The following is a 24,139-nucleotide window of genomic DNA, read 5'->3' as shown; positions in this document are numbered from 1 at the left end:
GGTATAGGTTCTTGGTAAGAGCGTCTCTACTATATTGGAAAGGGATTGTTTTGAAGAGACATTCAATGCGATGACAGTATTGGAAAGTGTATAACAATTTAAATTGTGCCTTTATTTGTTTAATACACGTATTTTATGGAATAGATGTACAACCAACGCGCTTTCATACCTTTATTCATTCTCTCTCTCTCTTTTCTTCTATTTGTTTTCAGCATTTGGGAAAAGCACTAAACGTACGTAAGTGCCAACTACATCACACGTCAGCGAGTAGAATCAACGAAACAGAACATCTATCGAGATCATCCCATACACCGGAGTGGAGATTCAAAATCAGCGGGAGAAGCAAAAGTGAAACGAGCGCATAAAGTAGTTTTTTTCCATGATAAATAGTTGTTTTTGCGATGCGTTATTGATTGTACATATAAAAAAACAACAACCATCCAAACAGGTGTGAAGTGTGTGCGTCTGTGAGCGTATTACGGTAAGAAGCTTCGTTTGTAATCGGAGTAAAAATTGGATGGCGGCATCATCCGTGGCGTGAGAGCAAAAGTAAGTGCTTTCGTGCTCACACGTCAGAAAGGGCGCAAAAGTAAAAGTTCTAGCCTGCCAGATGCCGATCTGTGCGAAGATGAGTGATGGTGGATGAAAAAACGCTGCTGGTCAGTGGTTAACGGTTTCCGCGAAAGTGTGTGTGTGTGTGTTGAATCCAATCGTAATAAATCGTGGTTGTTGAAGGTGGGAAAAAGCGGCAGTAAAGCAATAAGGCACGTAATAACATACCTCGGTTTTTGGGCAAAATGGATCTTGCGGGTGAAACTGGAACGAGCTCGAGGCAGGGGCGCTTCGAGGACTATCAACGAATGAGTACCTCGCTGCAGAACTTGGCCACCGATCAACCAGACCATCATCATAGAACAAGGTAAGCTAGTTGAACAATTCAATTTGTAGTAAATAAGGGTATGAAATAAGCTTCAACGTCATATTTAATCGTAGCGGAATCGCACTCGATTTTGACTCCGACTTGATTCTCAACTATAAACCCAGGAAGGATCGAGTACATGAACGAGCTAGCGACGTCGCGAATGTTCGGCTCTAGTTGATGATAAAGGGAGAATTCTCTCTTTCTCGCGGTTTAAGTTAATGCGTGTTCTCTTTGCGTTATGATTGTGACTTACGCATGCGCTGAGAAAACAGCTGGAATGCAGGGAAGAGCAACCAGCATTTGTTATGAAATGACCGTTCAAACATCGGTGCTGGACGCTGATAAGACAGACTTTATGGGTACAAAACAAAAATGACTTACCGCAGAAGATTCTGAAGATGATGTTCTTGTGGTGTACGGTTTTCTGTTATTTCCAAACCTGACTTCCCGATATTGGAAATATTATGGAAAGATAAATGCACTTATGGAGAGCGAACCAGCGTGTTTTGGTGCAATTATTATGGCAATTACGATAGTATTACACAGGGGAGTTTTGGGGTAATCTTGGTTGATAGATTATCCCAGTGCGACCGGACAATATCCCATCCAGAACTTTCCTCTGTAACAAGCACTGACTATTCGGCTGAGTGACTAGGCTAGAAACCCTGAAATGGCTGGTATGGCCAGGTAGGTCCGTACGGTAATAAAAACTGTAACAAAGTGTTATACGAAATGCTTGGTGCTGTTTCATCATTTGCAAATCATTTTAGTTGCAATGTTTTGGTTGCTTTGAGGTGAATCAGCTGTTGATTTTGGTTTGCGAACCTTTGTTCTAGTTTGTCCCAAAGAACCTATGCTTCAAACGTTTCATTTTGTTCGCCTGTATGAGCCTGCTTCTTGTGAAAGGACTATTAGGGGAAATTTCTTTAAAGAACAGATAACGAAATGTACAATTCTTATGAACAAGGCATGATATTTTTTTCGTAACGAATAAATACAAATAAATATATTTAATTTAATTCAATTACAACGGCCGTATTATATTATATTATTAATTATATTATTTAGCGGTATTATCAGTCATATATTGACTACGGAGAGTATAAATTCCTCAAGGCATTTCCTCCTTGTCTTTTGCCTTATCCCGGGCAAGATCGCTTGTAATAAATAAATAAATATATCCCTCAACTTTAATTATAATGAACAAGAAAATCCCATTCGAACTGTGGTATTGTTCAAAAACTGGGGTATTGGTACGCATAAATGGTTATCTAGCATTAACAGCGGATTAACAAAGACAAAGGAAGTCTGAATTTGCAGGCCTTATACCTCTTGTGGTTGTTGGTGTCACTAAAGACGAAGATAAAGAAGAACCTGATTTTTTTGTTTTATAGTGCTTCGAAGAAGGGCCTATGACAAGTTCAATTTTAAATGAACCATTTTTTTAAACCACTCTCTATCTAATATATAAAGCTTGGTATAAAGTTATAAAATGTTTTTATTTTCGATTTTTTCAATGTATACCTTTGCTTCACTGAAAGGTTTTGTAGTGAAGAAAGATCGAGATCGTTAACCACGATCGTTAAGGTAATAAAAAATAACATACACCGTACATTGCTAATTGAAAATGTACCCTGATGGCAGGTTGTTTACCCCTGCTCTAGAGAGTAACAACCTCTCTCGACTTCTCTCTTGTGGTTACCATTCTCTCCCGTACCGTACACGTACCGTTAGTCCAAGAGCACGCATCGAAGCCTACTGCAGCAACCGAGAGTAGCATCCCCAAACATCCCCAACATTACGGACGAGTGTTTCAACAGCGGAAGGCGACGATGCCGCTCGTCGTCGTGAACTACAACGTCGTGTGTGTGTGCTTGCCAGTGCTTTGTGGGCCAGACGCGTCTGTACGTCTTTACTATTCCACCCTCGCACGGTACGTCCTCCCACGATCAGCTCACCACCGTACGCGGATGACTTTCTCTGCCCGTCGTGCTGTGGCAGATTTCTCGATCAGCAGCGCGTTGTGCACGAATGGGCCACCGTGTGGAGTGGTTGCCTTTCGGGTCGCAGATACCCTTGACGTGGTGTCGCTCAAGGCCTTCCCGGTTGTTTTCGGTTGCTAGAGCGACCCGCTGTTTGCTGCGATGTGATTTCGCTGTGTCTGTGTTCTAGTTGGAGGTGGCTCCACCAGTCGACGAGACTGTCACCTGTGCGCTGTGCGCTGGCTGTGTGTGCGTGCATGAGAATCAATATCCGCCCAATGTGTGTTCGCTTCCTCTTTCGATGGTGCGTTGCTGTGCTTAGCAGTGCGTGCGATGCGCCAAGTGGTGTGTGATGCGTGCGTGTCGTCTCCCTTTGTGTCGCACGCTGGGTAAACAACGCAGACAAGCGTTTTTTTCTAACTTTAAACAGGTACGCGGTCCGGTATCGTGCGCTCACACACAAAAGAAGGTGCGATTAAGTGCGTCATTTTACTGCCACCCGCGCGTTGCGAGATGATTTACAACGTGGAAGCCGTAAAACATACGACAACAAAAGTAAAACCCATCGCTTGGTAACGGAATTTCGTGACCCTTACCGCGATCCGAGGTGTGATAAACATCCGTCTTTTCTAACGAAATCGAACATATTTGCGAACTGCTGCGTGCGAAGCCTCCCCAAAGGTAGAGAGAGAGAGAGAGAGAGAGAGAGAGAGAGAGAGAGAGAGACAGAGAGAGAAAAGGAGGCTCTGAAATTGGGACTAAGAGCAAGATTTCGCATTTGCGAAAGGTTGTGTCCAAAAAAACATATTGCTTTTGTTTCGAGTATGTGTTCGTGAAGTTGTGTATGTGTGGGGATGTGGCCTAGATTAAGTGCTTCGATGGCTTCGTTTCGCCTGAGTGGCAGCTGTGCGACCTTTGGGCTGTGAAGACCTTGCGGAAAAAGACGAGTGAAGTTGTTTTTTTTTACGATTCCCCTTTCGAAAACCGTATAACCTTTGAATGATCTTCTCTTGATCGATCGATGCGGAAAGCGGTCCTTCTGTGTGTGTTTGTGTGTGTGAGTGTGTGTGACAAAAGGAAGAAAAGAAGCTTTCACTTACTTAGGTGTGCGACGCAAGTGCAAACCACCTGTCAAATAGTAGTGCATGATCGTGCGAAACGTCAAATGCGGATCTGATTCAAATTGTTCAGCAATAGTTGAACGATTCGAGAATAAGAATATTGTAAAACTTTAAGTTTGTTCTTGTCTTGGAACATATGGTTTTCCTTTATGGTAACTGTTTCTAATTTGAATAATTCCTTCAAAAAGATTAAGATGAGTAAGGAATTACGATAAAAATGATAATGTTTTATGATTATTTTTGTAGGTTTTTGAAATGTGCTTAAGTTAATGGCAAACTGTTTGTTTTATGCAAAAAAATATCGAAACAATTACTACTTTCAAACAAACAAACAAAAAACAAAACATTACAGTGAGTAACCTTTTCGTCCAAAGTGTTAGTGTGTGTTTGTGAAAAAGTATATCTTTGTGGTCCTTGCGGGAGAGGACACAATTCTTCCTCTAGCCACGATACACGATACGCAGCAAAATTGGATAAACAAACGTGTAACGCGATCATTCAACGGCAACCGAAAGCGACAGAAGGCAACAACAACCGAAGCGAAATGGTGTTTGTCGGATCGCTATTCGAACGCTGCTGGATGGAACCGCCGGACAAGCCAGCTCTCGAAAATGCCATCGTTAAGAAAGGGTGTGTATTATATTTGATCCATTTGAACTTCAACATTGGACGATGCTTCAAGGTTTTTTCTGTTGTCGGGGGTGTTTTAAAAGGTGAATGGAATTTCACCAGATACCATTGGATTTCTTTCCCAGAGATCTGAGTTGTATTGTTTGCTTAAAGACATCTTTATTAATTGTTATGATACTTTAAAACCATTGATTGAATAAATCTCAAAAAGTAATTTAAATTCTGAAGGTCAATTTCGGAATTCCTGCTATGGTTGATAAGTTGTTGTTACAACGATAGTTGTAAAAGAGCTAAAGCAGTAGCTTTATTGAACATATATCTAGTTTAATTGAATTAGATTGAATCGTCTATTGATGAGAATGTAGGGATCGATAGACAGATCTTTCATCGAAATGTCTTCCGTTTGTTTCTGCAATAATGTAATTATGTCCCCGCATTCTATACGATGACGTTTAGATAGCAAAGTCCTCAAACGTGCAAAGAATAGGCAGCTCTTATGTAGCAAGTAATCACGTACGACGGAAACACTCTGCCCGTTGCAGGCATAGTGACGATGTTGGGAAATTCCCACTTTTAGTTGTTTGTGGTTTGCACATATCACGCAGTCAGATACGTTGGGGTGCTGTTGAAGTTATTCTTATTGACGAAACACTACCTACTAACGGCCTGGCAACCTTATCAGAATAGTTTACCAAAATTGGGAATAAAAATATGGTCCAGATGAGATTTGAACTACGCCTCACGGTGTCAAAGACGAGTCCCAAGTCCATGGGATCACACAACAGCGTAAAAGCAAAAATCCCATCACAAATAAGTTAGAAGTGCAGTGAGATATCGTATTATTAGTCTATAAAACGTTAATTTATCGCTTATGAGCTTCTCAACCTCAACACAAAGTAGTTATTAAGCTACACTTGAATGCCTCCGAGAGAACACTCCAATGAACACTAAGGATGCCAGTCAATTAGCCTCAGCGAATGCAAATGAGACGGGGCGATAAGCACAGCGGCGATACAGCCAGCCGATCGTCGCTTCCGATCATACCGTCCCTTCCGTTTCGATCCTGTTTGCACGGAGCAACTGGTGCAAAGAAAAAAAGATTTCCTAAGCAGTATTGGAATGCGGTTAAATAAAGACCGCTGGTTGGTGGGCCTTGCCTTGTACGAACGAGGCGCGACCTATTCGGGAGGTGCGGATTATTTGCTCGAAGTTCGACTGAAAGTGGATCGACCTCAGCTCAAAGTTCCGCATTATCTCGTTATGTGTTCTTTTTTCCCCCATTGCTCTGGTCGTTGTTGTGTGTGTGTTTGTTCGGGGGCCCTCTGTTTCTCTGCCCCGCACATGAAGGTTTCTGTACGTGAGATTGTCTCGTCACTTCCGACTGATAAGAACAAAACCATTCGCAGGGAGAAGCGAGCCCTAGATCCCTCGGTCTCCCCGCCATCCATTACCTTCATGGGACCTCGTACCCTAGCAGGAGTTTTAATAGACAGCAACAAGTCCGTGTGTCTTAATCCGATTGCCGGTGGTGATTTGCTAGAACTCTAGTGTCTTTGCTCTTTTCCCAATATGTGTGCGTTTGGATGTGATTTTAATGACAGATTGTCGTTACACGTAACAGGCAGGTTTTTAATTGATAGAGGGCAGCCATCGTTCTATTTGTCGCATCATCAAACCGAGGGCTCTATTAATCTTTCCGTTTTAATCACCAACGCCCAAAGGAACGGGCACCCTCATGCTGTTTAATTAAGACAAATCAAGTAGAAAAAAAAAGTCATAAATACACCCTCACTCCTCCCGACACTGATCTGCCCCGTCCCCACAACTAAAGACACCCACTGACCGTCCAACAGTACGATAAAGATACGCCAATTTTTCATTATTTACCGGAAACGATCAAAATGCGAGGTTCGTTTTTTTGTGTGCTGCTTTTGTTTTGAAGTCTTTTAAGTCACCTTGCGACGATAATAAATGCAAAACAAATACAACAATTTACACACATTTGAAAAAAAAAACACAGAAAAATTCGAAAACCTTTAACGAGGTCGGGGTCGGCCCGTGGCGGCGGGGTTTTGGAAAATGCTGCGTGTGGCGATTTTGTTCGAAAGAAAATATGTTTTCATTTTCTCAAACACTGCTGATTGGGCCAATGGCCAACGGTTGCGCTTGGTTGAGTTTTGAAATTTGATGCCGGTCGCTTCGCGAAGGGATCGAAACTTTTGGGGTGCTGTGGGTTTTTGGGTGGTTACATTTTGTTCCAGTTACTTTTAGCAGTTAATAGCAGCAGCAGCAAAGGTTAATTTTGCTTGTTTTTTTTTTTTTTGGAAAAGTTTCTACAATTTGTCTCAGTTTTGTATGAAACCACACCACTTGCATCCTTACCCTTAACACCTGTGCCTGCGCTGCCTTGACTTCGGTCGATCTAACGCTGAAGGTCATTCAACTAGCGTTTGCCCGTTTGAAAAAGAGAGCACCCGATGCATCGTTTTTCCACCGGTTGATGATGACAAAAGAAAAATGCATCACACTGGAATGGAGGAGTGGAAGGAGCAGCAGTTTTGAAGCGGGTGGTTGGCCCATGTCGAAATATCAGTTGCGGGTGCACGCACATGGACAAACAACTGAGACAACATTTAGATAGTGTTGGGCACATGGTTGGCCCCCTTTTTTCTCCCCCCCCCCACCTGTAACATTGGGGTCAAGTGCAGTGAGTGAAGTTTTGTTGCGGAAATAAGTGTGAACATATATCTTTTTGATACGGATGTACCGTAAGAATATAGAGGGGGTTTCAGACCGTCAGAGAGTTTTTAGTTGGATTTAGAAATTTGCAATATCTCATGCCCATTTTTATTCTTAAAGAATAGCCAGGTCGTATTACGTATTACCAATAGATTTGGAATCTTAATTTCATGTAAAAATCACATTAGTTTGGAGACTTTTCCTTCGCCAAACAGTGAAAGAACATCTTATTCCGGGTGTACTCTCCCGCCTCAATGGTCTTTAGTAATATAAAATAAGCTTAGTAAGTATGTCTTAGTAAGTCTTCATGCGTAAAAGTCTGAATAGGAGGACTCCTACAGCAGACCAAGACCGTGAAGCGGTTGTAGCACCTAATAAGTAAGCTAGCAAGTATTCATACTCAATAATCTGCATAAATAGTTTTGAAATTGTTGTGATTAATCTATTGCATATGTCTTTTTCAAATTGCAATTAGTAAAAATATGAAGCTAGTAACTCTGCACGTGGTGCATCAATTGGTGGATCAATTGCCGTGTTCAATTATCAATAATTGTGTTTGTTCATTTATTTGTATTCGTATAGTTGAGTTATCTAGCATAGATTGCCTAAATTACATTAAACTAGTCATAAAACTTGTCTTAAACAATTCCTAACTTGGTTAACCGTCATATTCAAATCAATTGAATGACTTACGTTATTATATGTCGCCGCCATTTAAATTATATGGCCATTAGCGCTATGTGTTGTGGATCTAAAATCAGACCGTAAAAATTGTCTAACTAAAACTGGAAAGTTAATTTTACTAAGAACATCTCGTCCGGTAGTTAGGACAGGAGACATTCCTGTACCAAGGTAATCGATAAAATAGTGCTTTCATAAATTTCCGCTAAATAGCTTCAAGTCTTACTATCCTATCTTGTTGCCGTGGTGACCAGACTATAAAAGCAAATTCAAAGACGGGACGAACTAACGACAGTGATACAGTACAGTGATTTTTAACAAAAAGAATCCTTAAAATGTCTATAGACACGAACGAAAAAGCCTAGTACACGCAAAGCTTTAGAAATTGTCAAGTCAAGTCAAGAAGGCGTGTTGTAGAAGTGTTGAAGTTTGCTATCGAAAAACAATCCGAGATCACGAGCTTCATTACTACGTGCAACAGTTATATCAGCAACCCGATAATCTTAACTCATAGGCGCCTTTTTTCGTGGAAAGTAACGTCAATACATTTGGAGACGTTAGCGTGTAAATGATTCCTGCTGCACCACCAACTGTATGCAAACAATTTCGAAGGGAATAGCAGTTGGATATATTAGATACTTGCAGGTAGACCTTAAGATCGTCGGCGTATAATAATTTGCTCGCGATAGGTAGAAAGTTTACAATGCCATTAATAAAAATTGAAAAAAAGCAGCGACCCCAACACGCTACCTTGCGGAACATCTGATGTATTTGAGAATGCTTTGGAAAACGACGCTTCAATCTTTACTTTCATTGACCTGTTTGATAGAAAACTTTTAAACCAAAGTATTAACCGTAAGCTTCGCCAATAAGATCGTATGTTTGATCTTATCAAATGCCATCCGGAATCCTTATCATGGAAATCCGTGTATACGCAATCAATCTGCATGTTTTTGTCAAAGCTTGAGTAACAGTTGCTGAAAAAAGGTAACTAAATAAGTCTCAATTGAACGGTTTGCAATGAAACCATGCTGTTCAGTGCAGATAGTATGACGAAAGCCGTGAAGCAGGTGTTTGCTTATCAGTATTTCGAACAGTTGGCTGAAGGCACAAAGCACAGAGATATCTCGATAGTTCGCAATTTCAACTTTTTAAAGACTGGAAACATTCACGAGGTTTTCCATAGAATCGGAAAGCTTTTTGACTGAAGGGATTCGTGGAGGAGTTTGTGATAAGATGTGATAAGACCTACAAATGACCGGACAGGTTACGGTTTCAGGTTTTTGTTAGAGATCATAATATCCGTGTGCTCAGATGATATGTGGAGATGATGACTAGAAGAATTTGCCAATTGGACGAGCGAGAAACTCACTGACTGAAAACAGTTGTATTTTTCCATCTTTTCTGGCCTTCCTGGGCTTTGTGAGTGAGAAGAAGAACCATCTTTTTGAACACTTCTAGTCAATATTACAATTTAACGTTTTGATTTAAGTACTTGTAGTTAATAATATACCTACAATATAATAATATATATAATAATATACTTACAAAGTTGTAGTTTGAATATGTGCATTGCAATTTGAAATTATCGTCCAAACCTTTTTTTAATAATAAAAAATCATTCTTCAGAAGTACAAAACTTACAGTGTATAAATTTTTTAAAACATTTTTGAGGTATAAAAGCATTAAGACTTCCTAGTAGTTAGTAATTCCACAAGATTCCAATTCCAATCTTTTAATCGTATAATGTTTAAGTGTTTATCACTTTTCGCCTATTCTTGGTTTCAATTGACTTGCAACCGTGTTGTGATATTGTTGTTGAACTTCACCAATAAACAATGGTCAATAAACACGTGATCCCAATTGCGTCGCACCCCCGGACGCTGATTGTTTTGCAGGGTAAGGAGAGCTTTCGTGCGGTCAAGAAATGGCCAACAAACAAACAAACAAACAAATAAACACGCATAATCTAGCAGACAAGCTTCGGTCGCGCAAAATGGCGTTCAACGTCTCGTTCGATGACCGATCCCGTGCCATGATCGTGGTTTCCGTTCGCTGTGTGTTCTGATGGTCCAAAGACAAAGAGTAGTCGCGCTCAAATCGCACAAGGTAAGAATACGCGCACGGTGCTGGAGCCAACCCCGGAATCAGAAAATCACATTAGATCGCATGTCAACGTGATCGTAACGGCTCAACGGCGCATCGCGTGGAAGAAAGGAGTGCAAAATAGACGAAGACCGATTGTCATGCCGTATTGGTTGTTTGCAAACAGGAACCTTGGTGAGAGCGTTCGAGAATCACATTGCGCGACAAAGAGATCGAGGCATTACTGGCGAGACTGACTGTGGGGGGCGAATTGTGTAACTAACGGTAAACTCGCGTGGGGATGGGGAGTTCCTGTTGCAATTACAGCATTCGCTTATCGATCGACAGCATAAGAGGATGACCTGTAGAGAACGGGTGGCGAGAATAAAGGCTCGAAAGCATCAACCATTAAATAACTCTAGATCTGTTGTGTTGCAGCTCCACTGGAAGTGTTAGTGTGCGGGTCACATAAAGGAACTTTGATTCACAGTTGTACATTAAGCGAGAATAACGCAATTTTTGCTGAGCTTTGTCCTTTTGCAAAGAGGTTCGGATCGCATCTTCCCGTCTATGATATATCGGCAATAGGGGCAACGGTCATACAATTCAGTCACCAATGCAAAGGTGTTGGCATTGTTACTTCCAAAATTATTTTGTTTTTTTCAATAACAAATGATGATGATTAGTCCCACCTTATAATCCAACACAAGTTTGAAAAGGATGAAATTATCTTTATAATAACTTTTAAAATCTTTTTTTTTTTAACTCTTGCACATGTTTTTGCCCAAATAGACACATAGAAATACCATAGACGGCGAAGATCACAATGTTTGTCAATTGATTGATCAACATTTTAGGTAAATTAAGTATTAGTCGACATGAGATCGGCGATCAGGATCGATTAAATGTAAAAAAAATCAAGCGAAAAAAAAGGAAAAAGGAACTGAAAGCAAACAAATATTGTGGCTTACTACTTCTGTTGCAGATTATATGAATGAAATGAATAAATTCATAACTTTCACAGGAACCTAATTGTGATATCAACTGACAATGATGTCTGTAACGCATACTACAGGGTGGTATCGTAAAAGTGATATACTTTATTTATGAAATAAAATTGAAACCGAGGCTTTGATTTGTCTTCGAAATTGATTTAAATGACATTTTTTTAACTAAACTGGCATTTGACTTAATTTATTTCAAATCTTTCCCCTTTACATTCGATTACCTCCCGTAGGCGCTTTTGCAAATGGTGACAGGTCGCACGCACAACTTTATTAGGCATTTCGTCGTGTGTCTTATGTAACCCCCTTTTGAATTCATCCAAATCTAAAGGTCGCCCAATTTCCTAGCATGTATACCCACATGCGGAAAACCAACGGATTCAAATCCGGAGACGCAGCGGACCATTCCGATGCACTAATGAAACATGGCAAATGCTCCTTGCACCACTCCTGAACGCTCGAAGCCTTAGGGGCTGGAGTTAAATTATGATGGAAGCAAGAGCTGTCGTTGTCAAAAAAAAAGCTTCTTAGCGTGTATGGTTTCAAGTGGCCAAATGCGCCTCGAGTGCTCTTTTATCGGCTGGTATATCCCGTATAGATGCTCCATAAACACGATCATTCTGCTTATTCAATTCTGCTGCCTCCGGACTAAACAATTTTTCGTCCTAAAGGATGATGTTGTGGCCTGCGTGTGTTTTCAGCAGCAAGCGAGATCTGGTCACCCTGTCGGCAGGTTCTTTTTTGAGTGGGCCGTCAATTTTCTAAGTGAAAACTAAGTATACGTTTTAAACATAAAAAGTAAACTAAAATATACCCAAGTTTTTTCGACACACAGTGATAGAAAACACAATATAGGGGCACTCGAATAAATCTATCGCTTCTACGATGCCACCTGGTAGATATGTTTGTCTTATGAAGTGATTTTTTTGTCATATCAAATGATAAGCGTTTGTTAAAGAGTTCGTGTTGTTGTTCGTGCTGCAGTAATAAAGATATTGCACATATAAAACATTTTTGAGAATCTCCCCCAAACCTTACTATCGTACAAGTAAAATCCTCTGAAACTTTTCCCCCGAAAAAGGTCGATGAAATGTTTACTGCGTAGAAAACCACACGCACGTAAGATTGACGTGGTGGAGTAAGCGAACAAAAAAAAAAAATGGCGCAGACGTATTGTTGGGGGGGACTGATGATGGTTCGAACGTGCATGCAGTTTGGTGCGATGGTTCGTCTTCTATCCTTTATCCATTCCCACTGTACGGAGCCCGTCGCATGATAATGTGTTCGCGCTCACATACCGCAATTGCACACACAAATCGATCGGCCGGCTACCGAAGTTTTGGGTGGGCAAAATGGGCTCGTGTTTGCGTCGTCCCTGCTAATAAGATATCCCGGTGGGTACACCTTGCCGCTTGGGGTACGTGCAGATTAGGCAAATCAATGGCGACGGGCAAAATAACATCTACAAAAAAACACTCAAATAACAACCAAGCGATATTCGTGTGGCGCCTATGCTTTTGGCAGGTGGCATGATATAGATAGCGTCCGGAAGGGGCAAGTGATTTATGGAAACATAGTTTTCCCAGCCGGAGGGTTACCGAGAAATCCAAACTCCAATCGTACGTAGATGGGAGGAAAACTAACTCCCGAAAAGTCTAGCCAGCAGACGATTGTGGATTTCTTTGTGCGGAAATATTTTTTTTCTGTTGCCCTTAAAATCTTAACGGCTTCCCGCTCTTCAACACGGACGTTAGGGACGACGTATGGATTTCTACTTTGTGTGTGTTTCAGGTAGTTGTGTCGGAGTTTGTTGTGACAACCCAAATTATTGCGTTTAGCCGTGGGTTAACAGAGTCGCCGACGGCTAGAAATATGCAATACCTCCCTTCCATACGAAGAAATACAAGGGCTTTACCACACATCGCATTGCTGATACGCCTTTCCACATCCCTAATCATTGGCACACGGTTTAATGAGATTCATTGAAGATGTATAGGTTGAATTCCGTTTGCATTGGTACACATTTTGCGATACGAAATAGATGACGGTGGCATTAAAAGAATCGCTATCGAAACATAGTCTGGCCTACACACTCACAGACACACACACACACACGGCACGGTGTATGATGGCCATCGTACAACCTGCTTTCGCACGGTTTGCCGCTGTTGCTGCTGACGCGTTGGTTGCTGTTGGCAAACAACCGTACAGCACCACAAATGGCCAACCACGACCGAGACTGATAAGATAAAGCCAACATCATCATCAGCAGCAGCAGCAGGCACCGTACCACAACCACACAGCACGTGTGCTTGTTTGTGTGTGGTCGCTTCTGTCGCGAACGGTGCGAATCGATGCGGATATTTGTCCGTCGGCTCGATCGACGGTAATTGGAGGGTTTTGTTTTATATCCACTAATCTATTTGGGTCCGTCATGTCCAGAATCCTAATACAGCAGTTCTTTATGTTAAAAAAGTTTCTTTAATATAAAGTAACATGTTTAAGGAGATAAGGTTTTATGCTTATAAGGTTCTGCAAATGTTTATCCACATAAATCAAACAATAAACTTGTACAATCAATAAACAATCTTGTTGTAATATGAAATAAGCTTAGCAACATCTAGCAAACATCATTTTTAATTCTAATTTCTATTTCCATTCTAATTATTCTACTCTTCAATAATTCTTCTTCCTTATCATAAACAATTGAGACGACTACGCAAGATCTTCAGATTTCTGTTTTCTAATCTGGTAGCATTTTGGAATTGGCACTGATTTGGCATTTGCCTATTTATAGCCCATGTAACACTTGCCCAACACTTGCCGGCAGCTGTTTCGTGTGGACGGCAAAAAATAGCCACTGAAGGTTGTGATAAGCTGTTTATTGCACCCTATACAACACCATACAAGGAAGTGACATGTACGTTAAAGAATGTCGACTCTTCGACAGTTCGTGCATGTAGCAGAGTTAGTTGGTGTTAGAGTTCCAATAGTGTTTTTTTTTTTGTGTGGCGTTAACAATGTTCAAGGCTAATATGTCTATATAATCGATCGATGTGAGATGATCTTTTATAGAGGACAGAAGACAAAACAGCCAGACCAAAAAAACTTGTAGGTATATTAGTAAAATGACTCAATGCTCGCTAGTTGTTGAATGCACCAAAATTATTCTTGAATTAAATTATTATTAGATTTTTGCATTGATCTTCCAGTTCAGTTGAGATTAGATTCGATCCTCGGTCTTCGGTATATTTGTCTAAAGATGAGACATGCCACCTGATACGATCACCTGACGTTAGACCGTACTAGAATTATTCAAAACACTCAACACATTCAATATGTAGTGACTTTTAACTTATGCGTCAAATCTTCTTTATCGTTTTTCCTTCAGCATGATGTCCATCCAGGAGGAGCTGGATCAGCTGGGACTGAACAACGAGCATCAGCAATCGGCCCCACCGTACCCGCAGGTCATCTTCGGCGATGAGTACCATCATCAGCAGGCCGCCAACACGGACCTCAGTCCGGACTACATGCACCATCATCATCCAGCGATGTGTGCGAACGGTTGGCCCCAGCTACCGATGGGTATGGTGGCGGCCGGTGGTCCCGGCGTCGGTCCGGTAGGCGTCGGTATCGGTGGTGTCGGTGTCGGCATGTCCAACAAACCCGCGACGTCCGGTTGGATGGATGGGTTGTTCGGCTGCATGCGACCGGTACTGTCGCTGATCGGCAAAAGCCACATTATGGAGATGAAGAACAAACAGACTGAGGACTGGGAGATTTCGTACGAAACGATCACGGATATGGTGTGGTTGGGCAGCGGGGCCCAGGGTGCCGTGTTCCGTGGCAAGCTGCGCAACGAGCTGGTGGCGGTCAAGAAGGTCCACGAGCTGAAGGAAACGGATATCAGGCATCTGCGCAAGCTGGATCACGAGAACATCGTGAAATTCAAGTGAGTGTGGTAGTGGGGACGAAACAGGGTTGGAAAACGCGGGTTTGAATTCGCGACTTACTTTGCCGCGTGTGTCACGTGCTGCGGATCTTGCTTTTATGGGCTTGGAATGGGTGTAGAGGTTGTACCAATATCCGGTGTTGGTGGCCCGTGTGAATCGCCAACAAGGAGCCAGGTTTTGCGCTAGGTCAAAGCTATTTATAGTCGGCCTTCTGTCGCCTCCAATACTGGGTTTTTTTTTCTTGTTATACCCTTATGTTCTACAATTCTATTGCCCGTTTCTTCTGTCGGCAAGAGAACAGGCGTGATAAAACCCTTCGGTGTATGGCGTTATCTGGTACACGCAAAAAAAATTAATTTAGCTTATGAAAAATATCGTACTCTCGTTTTCATTTCCAAAAACATTCTTAGTAACAATTGACTCTCTACTTGTATCTCATTGTACTAAGATTTTTTTTGTAAATCAATAATTGCAGAGAATTAACGTACTTTTGTGGATTTTGTTATCATTTAACTACATTTTTAACGTTAAGCTACACGTTATTTTTATAACGAAATAGCATCAGGAAGGAATTATGAAAAATCACCCTTGTTGTAATAATTTATTTGTTTATTTCTCAAGAACGGCCAGACCATATTGCTTAAATCTATTGGAATCTTAACCTAAAATACAATTCACATTAGTTTTGTAAATATTTTCTTTTCCAAACAGTGAAAGGGCACTTTACAAGGATGCTTGGCCAAACTGGAATTATGATTAATTATTTTAAGTGACTTAAAACTAAAAAAATAAATTGTGGTAAAAGAGCTAAAAGCTTTAGAGCTATTAAACCATAGCTCTCAGATATTATTTAAAATTACATACTTTACAATTTTTTATAATTACTTTATTTCACCATAAAATAATGGACTTTAAATTAATGTTCTCACTTTTGTGCCATGAAGGGTTAATCGCTAGAATGGCTGCATAATTTATGTAAACCCCAGTGCACTAGCGTGTCTCACGTGACCTACCGCACCCGTAGTTCTAACCATGCAATGCACCTTGCACGACGGTCTATCGTCACTTTATCGCCATGATAAAACCACCAACTTCCGGTGCAATTTTTCAAACAAACCCCCGTGAACGGTATTACTTATTCTCTTTTTGCATTTATTGTTCTATTCCATTCCATATGACCTGACCTGAATATTCGACCGTTCCAACGTATCGTCTTTGTGCCGGCAGAGGAGTGTGCACCCAGGCGCCAGCATTCTGCATCATCATGGAGTACTGTCCGCACGGTTCGCTGCAAAAGAAGCTGCAGGACAGCGGTGGAATCATATCGCCCCAACAGCTCGTATCCTGGTCGCAACAGATCGCGCTCGGCATGCAGTACCTGCACACGCACAAGATCATCCATCGAGATCTGAAAAGTCCCAAGTACGTATAGCATTGTCCGTGGGAGTGTGGGGATGATACTGGAAATGCTCCGCATCGTCGCGGAAGTGTAACCCAATCGCATGGCCCGTTAAGACTTTCCAACCGCACGGAAGGTCCCCGTCTCACTCTATTTGAAAGTTCATTCCATTCACCATCGCAAAGCACACACGTAGAAGGTACACTTAACTAGACTTAATTATCTTGTCTTCGTTGTTTTACAAACCCATGACGTTTGGGTACGGTGGGTACACACGTGGTGTTTTTGTGTGTTGTTTTTTTTTGTGGACGGTAATAGAGGCAACACAGTGGGGAACAAAACCCGGAATAAAGTTTGGAAGCTACCGAGTACCATCGCCAGAGGCGTCAGCAGGGCAGAGAGTGTGCAATTTTATGAGTTTTCGTTTGAGTTTTCACGGTTTTCAACGGTTAGGCGTTGGGAAAACTTGCGAGGGAAAACTTCATGAAAGTACAAGCTTTCACGGCAGGGTAGAGACTTTTCACGAAACTTGCATCTACCTGTGAGATAGATGATTGGTTTATTCGAGGAAGGGTTTTGAATGTCAAGCGATTTGTTTACTGGTTGCGGCCCTGGTGAAGGAGTTGTTTTAAACATACCTGGTTCAGCTCTGCTGTTTGCTAATTGTCAAACTCGGTCCTAATGGTGGATATTTCAATGTCAAACACTGCCTAAAAATACACCTTCTCTGGACTTCTCAGATTGGGTCGTACGGTTTCATTTCAATAACATGATCAATCCACCACAGCCTAGAGAGTAGTGATGTGCACAATGATTCAGAATAAATGAATGATTTAAATCTTACTACAGTATGAATTACTTTGGGGTGGCTCCGTGGGGTATTTGATTGGGGCGTCGATCACGAACACGACAGGACCGGGATAAAATCCCATCCAGACCAATTCCCCGTACGCAGAAATTACATCTAGCTACGGGTAAAGAAAGCCAGAAATGGCCTAGACCTTTTGAAGTTGTTGTGCCGGTAAGGAGGAGGAGGGAGTGAGTTAATTCAAATCTCCAAGAAAGGTGATTTGTGTAACTCTTTTGGGATTTAACTTATTTACAGTGAACTTAATCATTTAATAAAACTTTGATTTAACTCGCCCCAGTGACCATCAACTCATGATGTAAAACATGATTTAGTCCACGAATGACGATTTAATTCATGCATGAGTTATTTAACACATGAGTGAGTTACTTTGGGAATTGATTCTTCACATTCTCCAACATTATTGACAATGAACATCCCCCTCGTTACTAAAACTAATGTTAATCTGTATGAATGAGTTGAAGAACTAAATCTTTATTCTACCTCATTGACTCAAACGCAAATCCTTTCAATGAGTTAGATTGTTCACCTCTAGTAGAGAGTTCAACTAATTGCAGAATATGTCAGTCATCATATAACTCGTGGTGCTTATTATTTGTCGTATATTAACTCAATAACACCTCAATAGCTCTAAATTTTAGAACAATAAACCAAGAAAGGTTGCTTATGTTGGTTAAACTATTCCTTTCACTAAACCCATCTGCAGCTTAGTTAACCTAACTTTATTTCTTTTTCGAATGTGAAAAACTCTACGCGTCCTTCACATTGCCACCGCAAGAACGCGTTCCTTTTCCTACAATGTCTTATGATATCTTCCAAGGCCGGATCCGTTCAAATGAATCGATGCCACCATTCCTTCGTGCGTCTTTTCCAATTTTTGCGCGTACTTTTTATGTGCCGCAGTTGTTGGGAAAATCCAAAAATTGATCCACCCGGAACTATGGCATGGCCGTAGCAGCCGTTTTTTTTTGTTGTTGTTGTTATGACCTTTCCGAAACCGGCAACTTGAGCAATCGTGTACCGCATGATGCGTGGTAGATGCTAGTACAAGGGAGCAAGTGAGGAACACATACCGTTAACTGCTTTCGTAACGAAAGCGAAACGCATGCGTATGAAAAGCCACCGCCAGCGCTATGTACGCGAGGCAGCTTCGCGTGCTGTCTCGAGAAGGGCAATGGGGAACCGGGAGAGGCCAGTTTCTTTGGTCCAGTTTCCAGTGTTGTTCCTTTGCGTTTACTACCATCGAATGACGTCACGAATATGCGTCGTTTGCGGGGAATGTTCTTATGCAATGCCATTTTCAAACAGTGACGTAATAGCAACGGTTCTCGGTTTCGTTCGTATTGTGATTCATTCATCCTTGCAACCGCATGGATATTCACCAGATGCATGTTAACTAATGTGTACATTAAATCTCCGTTTCTTCCAGTATTCTAATCGGTGAAAATGAGGTGATCAAGATCAGTGACTTTGGTACGTCGCGCGAATGGAACGAGATCAGCACGAAGATGAGTTTCGCCGGTACGGTGGCATGGATGGCACCGGAAGTGATCCGCAACTGGCCATGCAATGAAAAGGTCGACATCTGGTCGTACGGTGTGGTGCTGTGGGAGCTGCTTACCGGTGAGGTCCCGTACAAGAATGTCGACTCGTCGCAAATTCTGTACGGTGTCGGTAGCTATATGCTGCACCTGCCAATACCGGACACGTGTCCGGAGGGATTCAAGCTGCTGATCAAACAGTGCTGGAGCACGAAGCCCCGGAATCGGCCCTCGTTCAAGATCATCCTGACGCATCTGGACATTGCGGGGCGAGAGTTGTTGGCGCTGTGCGAGAAGGAACAGTACGAGGCGTACTATCAATCGCAGCGCTCCTGGCGCGAGGAAATCCGTGGCCAGATGCAAAAGATAACGAGCACCGGCATTGACTTCCAGAAGTTCGAACAGGAGCTGATACAGAAGCGGAAGGACGAATGGAAACACGCGCAGCATATACGGATGACGTACGAAAGGAAGCTGGAACGGACGAATATGCTATGTCTGCAGCTGTCCACGTTCGTCGCACTGTTGGAGCAGAAGGAGCAGGAAATTCTTAAGTAAGTGCAGATCGGTTGTTCTACAAGCAATAATTGTCTTAGTATGTTGTACTAATTTCTGCTCTTTATTCTCAGGCGCGAAAAACAACTTGCACCAGAGCAACGGAAATGTGGCTTCCTCAAACGTGGTTCGGACAAAACGAATCGCAAACGACCTTTCAGCTTTCCCTCGATGGCTGCTTTGCCCGGTCGTGCTTACGGTGAATCAACGACCCCGAGTCCAACGGCGGCTGGTGTAACACCGGCGAAAGCAACGCTATACGCTGAGCTAAACCCTTCCGGCCACCAGGGTGCAAGGTCGGTCGTTGTAACAGCAGCACCACCGCCACCGTACAGTACACTAACGCCGCTCCAGCAAGCATCAGCTACGCCTGCAATTGCCACCATCAATCCGGACACGACACCACTCCCGTCACCGATGGCGCCAACGACAACCTCTTCTGGCAGGGTAAAAAAGCTACGCCATCGGCGTGTTGGTTCGGGAACGATAAACTGTAGCCCAAAGTGCAGCCCATGCCGGGACCGGCGAGTACAGAGTGAACCGGAATCGCGCCACGTGAAGCTTGTGGACACGGAAACGCAAACCGAACCGATGGACATCAGTGAGCCGGATGTGAGTCCGAGCCCGAACGTGGCCACCAAGCGTATGTCGGCAAGTTTGCGCGAAGAGGAGGAGGAGGAGAAGGTGGAGACTGAGGTGATTGAAGAGGCGTTGAAACGGTTAAGTGTTAGCGAGCGGCTCGCTGGGGAACGCCTTCCGGTGGAAACGCGCGCCAGTGCGTACCGATGTAGCAGCAAGCCCCAGTCGGAAGACGACGGTGAAGTGCCTGAGGATGAGGAGAACGGTAATTCGATTTCGATCTCGACGATGACGAACAGCCGCAGCAGTGACATGATGACGACGAGTGGCGGTGGTGTCCCGGTGACCGGTTCCGAACAGAACTACCGATATATGCGGCGGCAGCAGAGTGCGCAGCACCAGCCGCAAGAGAACCTGCAGGAGGAGGAAGCCGACGGTGATGTGGAGGAGTATGACGATGAGCGGGAAGATTCGAGCCCCGATCCGATAATGGACGCTATGAATCGTAACGAGCGGTTCGACCGGGTTTGCAGCGATGACGACAAGATCGATACGCTCGATCGGAAGGTGAACATCATCTCGGAGAAGCTGCAGCAGAGTGCCGCGTACGGGAATCTCCTTAACGACAACAACGTCATCGTGTACCGGGCTGCCATGAAGCAACCAAACCGCGACGGTGGAAAAACGATACTGCTGAAGCATCCGGCTGCAGGAAGCAATTTAAAACCGGCCGGTGCCGTTGGTGCCGGGATCGGTGCGTACCTGTATAGTGGTCCGCATGCCGGTGGTCTAGTGGCGTCACCGGTAGGTGATGTGAAGATCCACGGCGAGATAGTGGACCATGAGCCAAAGGAGGAGGAAAGCTGGACCGATGAGGAGGGTGAAGAACCGGACCAGAACACATACTATGTGCTACGCCGTAAGAGGTAAGCGATATTACACGCTGTGACTCAGCGTCACGATAAGATGTGTCGGATGATATGTGGGTCTAACAATAGGTCCATCTTGTTAAAAAGAAGGAGGCAAAATGGCGAGATTAGATGTTTGCTGAAAGTAATCAGCGACAGTTTGTGGTGTAGGTGTTTTCTGTTATCAAACTTTTGGAGCATGTGATGATGACTACGTATGGGCAATCCCGTGCTTGCAGAAATGCTATTTTGTTCTGATATGATTGAATACGATACCGCATATAGGACAATTTAGGTTTGATTAAAGTTTGCAAGCAAAGGTTGCAAGGTTGCAATTGGTTGCACACATTTTTCTTGGGAAAGACAGTCTTTTGGGTTATTGTAATCTTTGAAATATTAGCTTTTCGTAATCTATGTAATTGGTACAATAATCATTATACACTAAATTAATGTTATCCCCTTCTTGCTCAACAGTATTGGTCGTCTTCCAATAAAGCGTGGTCGAAGGATGAAGCACTCTGTTGGTTCGGGTCCATCGGTACCGCACCATCCGGCACCTGCTGGCGGAGCTGATCACCTAGTGATCGTGCATCGGAAGATCCACTCGAACCTGACGATCTCGGATGAGGAGAACACGTCAGAGTATAGTCACGCACCCTCGAGCCAGCGATCGACGCTCGAATCCAATCCGGATCTACCGTCGGTCGTGCTGATGAAATCCGGTCGACGCGTGGATCGTATCGTGCAGCAGCAACCGATGCATAAGAGCACCACTTCCGCAAAGGATACCGACGATGACGATGGGGACGACGATGATGACGATGCCGATGACGATGGCAACGTGCCGGACAGTGATCTCGAGCAGGACTCTAGCGATAGTAGCTCGGACGAGGTGGGCCGGGTCGCTCGGCAACCGGTGGCGGATGTCGTCAACGGCAATCGGCTGTAACCGGCGCGTTTGTGCCGCTCATCTATTACTGATGCCATGATGTAGGGGTGTGTTTACCATATTTTTGAGATTATGAATGGGAAGGGTAACCGTGTAAAGCGTTTTTTCTTCTTCTACCGATTCAGTCGATCCATTGTTTATATTGATAGCAATGCGCTCAACGCTCTCAACGCGCGTTGTACGTATTTACGTTGTAAATTTAATTCCAGTTACATGTTTTCCTTTGCTTGTATTGTGTTACCGATCTGTTCCGTCCTTCATTCTGTTTTGCTTGTTTTGAGTATTGTTTTCTTTACCAATACCGTAAAGACGGACGTATGGTAGTTTGCTGAAAGCGGCACCATCTCTAGCAGAGGGGCTTTTGCTGCCGGTATGATCTATAATCCATTACAAGAAAGAATCCAGTCCAGTCGCTAAAAAAGATATTATACTTAGACTTAAGGTACGCTCAGGAAGGCGTATGCGAAACGTGCGTATTTGTGAACGTGAGACTGAATCGATCGATAGCTCTGCTATGTGTTTGTCGTGCTTGTGCTATTGTGGGTTTATTTATTCGGAAACCACTTTCCGTGCGCGTGTGTAGTAAGTGGTAAGTGCATACTGGAATGCAGGACGGCAAAACAAAAAATAGAAAAGAATCACAATTTCAAACGGTACCACGAAACAATCTTCGACTATGTGGTGTACAAATTATGGTGGCCTATTGAAACAGACGTAATCTGTCGTATTTAGTTTTTAGCTGTTAGAATTTAAATAGGACTCTAGGCGAAGGGAACAACGGCTAGGAAGAGTGTGTTTTTTACGCGAAAGCACGAGTCGAAAACTCGAGTCGAAAGGAAAACGTTGGCCATCATTCTTAAGATTTTGGTATGATAGCAATAGAAAAAGCAAGGGCAATGTATGAATGTTTAATTGTACATATTTGTATTGGTAATTTCGTTTCCCGTTTTGAATGTTTGCTCATTTGCTACCACTGGAAACGTTTCCTGTTTATGTTTTGGTTTTTTTTTGTTTACTTTTTGTTAGTTCCTACAGTGTATTTTCTTGATATTTACTCATTATTTGAAAGTCTCATTCGCTTTACTGTATACGCCTGTTACGTATTTTACACTTACGATACGTATCTATTTATTTGCCCCACGATATACATTCCTGAGCCAAAGTAAAGGAATGAATGGACAATTGAAATGATTAATGTGCAATTTGGCAAACCCAGGGGACAGTCACACGCGGGTGAATTAAGGTATTCTTCACGGATGTAAACATTCCACCCTATAGCTCATAGTAGTTTAGAAACCCCGTAAAGGCAACTAGCACCATAAACAACCCTTGACTATGCGCATGTAAAATAAACTAAATAACGAGAAAGCAATCAAATATTCATGAATCGGGATAAAATGTTTACCCATAAAACACGCCTCAGAAGGATTACCCCAACGTACGAAGGACAGAAGTGCATTATTAGAGGAGAAATGAGAAGAATTCGTACACAAGAAAAAAGGACACGTTCATGTTCGATGTTCGCTTCACAGTTTCATGTCCTTAAGGCATGAAGTTGTGAACGATGAATGTTTCCAATTCCGCGATACTGTTGCCATTGCCTTAACTGTCGGAAGCCCGCAGCATCACTAATTTATAGAGAAAAACAAAGGAAGCAAATAGTTGTGCTCTATTTGTTTGTTAGCATGTAGAAGCAAGCAGCACCATACAAACTCATTGGTACCTGGCTAGAGCGTTCATTGAATATGTTGGCAAGCAAATGAAGCATTCATCGGCAAAAAAAAATACACACAAATGAGCGCAACTCTGAATGCAAGCGCATAATTGTAGCGTAGCGTCACGTTGCAGCTGCAAGAGATATTATTTTTGATGCATTTTACTCTATTCACCTCTCGCGCTCTCCAGCAGATGCGATCGTAAAAAGCAAACGTGGTTTAAAATTGCTATCGACGCTAAAATTGCAGGAATTGTAAATTGGAAAAAAAAACAAACACTACCTTTAGTGCGTAATATGCAATGAAGCAAAGCATTATAAATATACAGCTGTAAGTATATGTGTCTACACGCGGCTTGTACGACATTTTTAGGCCTTTTTTCACCCTTCCCAGAACTGCTGATAGCAGAAGTCGAAGAGATTCGTTTATTTTTGCAACAAACAAAATAGCGTCATCGTATCGATAGAAGTGTAACGTTAACCGAAAAAGCAACTCCAATTAAAAG

The 24,139-nt window shown here is 42.7% G+C and overlaps 1 protein-coding gene across 1 annotated transcript; it reads left to right on the top strand.

The window, feature by feature from the left end:
- Positions 1 to 797: 797 nt before the first annotated feature.
- Positions 798 to 21,919, top strand: LOC128711928 (serine/threonine-protein kinase MARK2). The gene is made up of 6 exons (XM_053806820.1): positions 798 to 919; positions 14,556 to 15,119; positions 16,348 to 16,542; positions 18,817 to 19,482; positions 19,558 to 20,988; positions 21,445 to 21,919. Exons 1-6 carry the CDS (start codon positions 798 to 800, stop codon positions 21,917 to 21,919), a joined length of 3,453 nt encoding a protein of 1,150 aa, XP_053662795.1.
- The last annotated feature ends 2,220 nt before the right edge of the window (positions 21,920 to 24,139 follow it).

The sequence above is a fragment of the Anopheles marshallii genome, chromosome 3 (genome assembly GCF_943734725.1).
Source record: "Anopheles marshallii chromosome 3, idAnoMarsDA_429_01, whole genome shotgun sequence".
NCBI lineage: Eukaryota > Metazoa > Arthropoda > Insecta > Diptera > Culicidae > Anopheles > Anopheles marshallii.
This window is presented reverse-complemented; position numbering and strand designations above follow the sequence as displayed.